The sequence below is a fragment of the Telmatherina bonti genome, assembly GCF_933228915.1.
Source record: "Telmatherina bonti genome assembly, chromosome: 19".
Taxonomy (NCBI): Eukaryota; Metazoa; Chordata; class Actinopteri; order Atheriniformes; family Telmatherinidae; genus Telmatherina; species Telmatherina bonti.
In genome coordinates this window covers 17289292-17291791 of record NC_136617.1, presented here as the reverse complement: position 1 = coordinate 17291791, position 2500 = coordinate 17289292, and the positions used below count along the sequence as shown (strand labels likewise).

The following is a 2500-nucleotide window of genomic DNA, read 5'->3' as shown; positions in this document are numbered from 1 at the left end:
TCTGAAGACAACAGATACATGTACACGCTGACAGCAGTGGACTTTTTAAAAACTGATTGCACCTCTTAAAGGCCTTAAAACAAGAAGTAAGCTGGTACAGTTGTGCTCTTTCTTGGGCCTGCACTCGGTTATGGAGGAATTGACAAACTATGTCCATCTCTTCGTCGCTCAGGTCGCCATAGGAACGGAAGTAGAAAGAAAGGGAGGAGAATTCCACAATGACACCGCTTCGCCCACCAGCTGCAACATAAAACACGAACTGTTTCAGAAACTTTTTTTAAGCATAAAATGCAATAAGAAATGTAATTGGGACAAGACTTGATTAGCTTTACAAAATTAAAAGCTCATTTGTTGTTTCTTATGAGCTGAAAAACATTTAAATCAGTGACATGAAATGGAAAAATGGGAAGGTGTGTGCAAACTGGGGGCACAGTTTACACCAGCAAACCTCTGTCAGTGCTCCACTGCAGCTGTCTGAGTCCTCTCTTTACTAGTGGAAGCTGCCATCCCATAGTGTCCGCCACCTCCACCACATCAAACTCCAGCTGATCACACCGCTCCACTCGTTCACCTGCCATCCTCCTCCTGGCCAGCACCACAGCAACTGGGGGGCAGCTGTGGGAACAGAAACAACTCAGTACAACAAGGCTGCAGATGCTTTCCCTTCTTACATTTAAAACTGATTTCATACTTTGTGTAACATTTTCTTCCTCTCGCTTACATTTTGGTGATTTTCTGCAGTTGTCTCGGTCCGTCGTAACAGCTGACTTTACACACAGACAGAGTCGGGTGGAGAAGCTCAACAAATCGCTGTGGATGGAGCTCCAGATAGCACAGAAGCGTTTCCACACCTGAAACATGCATAATTAACTATTTATCTTTTTAAAGTTCATATTTTGCTGGTGAATGTTTGCTGGATTAAGCTTAGATTCCAGGTTTTGATGATTTTCAGAAGATATCAATCTGTTCCTTCTACTACATTAACAGTTTTTGCTTCATCTATCATCATAAATGCCTCACCTTCCTCTGTGATGTCCAGAGCTTCGACAGTCTCCTGGATGGGAATCGCTCTTTCGTGAGTGTGGCACACCCGCTCCTTGGGCCAATTTTCACTTTCAGCTTTCCGGTCTCTCAGCCAATCTACTCCTTTGTCTTGAACTGTTGCATCCTCTCCCATTTCATCATCCTCTTTCTCATCTTTTCCTAGTAGTGACCCCTCAGCTGACTTGCTGTCTGAAATCTTAAAGTAAAAGTAAACTTGTAATTATAGGCAGGGAGGTGTTTTTCCAGGAGCATGCACAGGGAATGAAGCGAGAGCCAAAGCTTCGCTGGCTTGGGTCAACCTCCTCTAAAACATAAGGCCGCAGATTTGTCAGGATCTTCACAAATAAGGAGAATGAAGGTATTTTTGTTGGATTATCTTCACAGTTGTGACAAAGCACCCATTTGACAAAAACAGCGTTTCTTACAAGGATAATGCCAAGTTTAAATTTTTATATGGTGTAAGTAATAACTTTGTTTAATTTAACAAAGTTATAAAATTGTTCATACATCAAAACAATAATTAATTTCACAGATTAATCCTTGCATTAACTACTTAAATTTGACAAAGCTAATTAAAAATCTCCTTTTTTTTATATATAAATGTAGGATATACAGTATTTATTTTACAGTGATATGGCCACGTGATATTTTGGGACTACCATGGGGATCGGGACTTCCCAGTTTGGGAAAGGCTGGCTTAAACTGACACCCAGATCAGACCCCCCCACCACCCAGTAGCATCGCTTTGGTTATCAGTGTGGACCTGCGTGAGTGAGACTGTTGTTGATGAGAAGCAGCAGATCAGAGCGACTGGAGGTAAAAGTGGCAGGTAACTTATTTAGTTTCTGATGTTTTTCAGACACTTACTGAGTTTTAGTAATTACATACAGTGTGAATGATGGACAGTAACAGGTTACAGCTACAAAGGGCCAGACTCAAAACATTTGGGGATGAAGCTCCAGGGAAATTTAAAACCATGAGTGTGACAAAAAAATGGATGAGCTTCCTTGTGTAGCTGATAGATTCAAATCTTGATCAGTAAAGCTAACTGAAGGAAAAATACTTCTGAATAAAAGTCTGAATTAAGTCTGTTTTGGACTTTTGAGCTGTGTATTTTCAAGCTGGCTCGAACTGTTTTTCCAGGACGTTCTACTCCACCTTTAAAGAACAACTAAGAATCAATAAGAAAATTTTACTTTGAAATTATGCTACGCAATACATCTGGAATATTAGAAAGCTTAGACTGGATTACATGCAGGTTATTTTAAACCTTTATATTATTGTAGATTTGAACGATGGGAAACAAAGATTTTAACAATACAAAAATCTTCAGAAAACTATTTTGAATTTGGCAACCATGAATTTCTGACACATTTACACGATATACATTTTTTATATTGAAAAAAAATTATAAAAAGAGAATGACAATCAAGAAAATAAAAAACATATTTAAAAA

General features: G+C 39.1%; 1 protein-coding gene across 1 annotated transcript in view; it reads right to left on the bottom strand.

Annotated features, from left to right (window-relative positions):
* The window catches only part of LOC306769941 (uncharacterized protein), a gene marked incomplete at both ends in the record, with an annotated part of 10610 nt that overhangs the window by 3184 nt on the left and 4926 nt on the right, over positions 1–2500 (bottom strand). Inside the window, 4 exons of the mRNA XM_079258708.1 lie at positions 63–240; positions 449–615; positions 722–851; positions 1021–1233. Of these exons, the coding sequence (XP_079114834.1) occupies positions 63–240; positions 449–615; positions 722–851; positions 1021–1233 (688 nt within the window). The remainder of the gene's footprint in view (positions 1–62; positions 241–448; positions 616–721; positions 852–1020; positions 1234–2500) is intronic.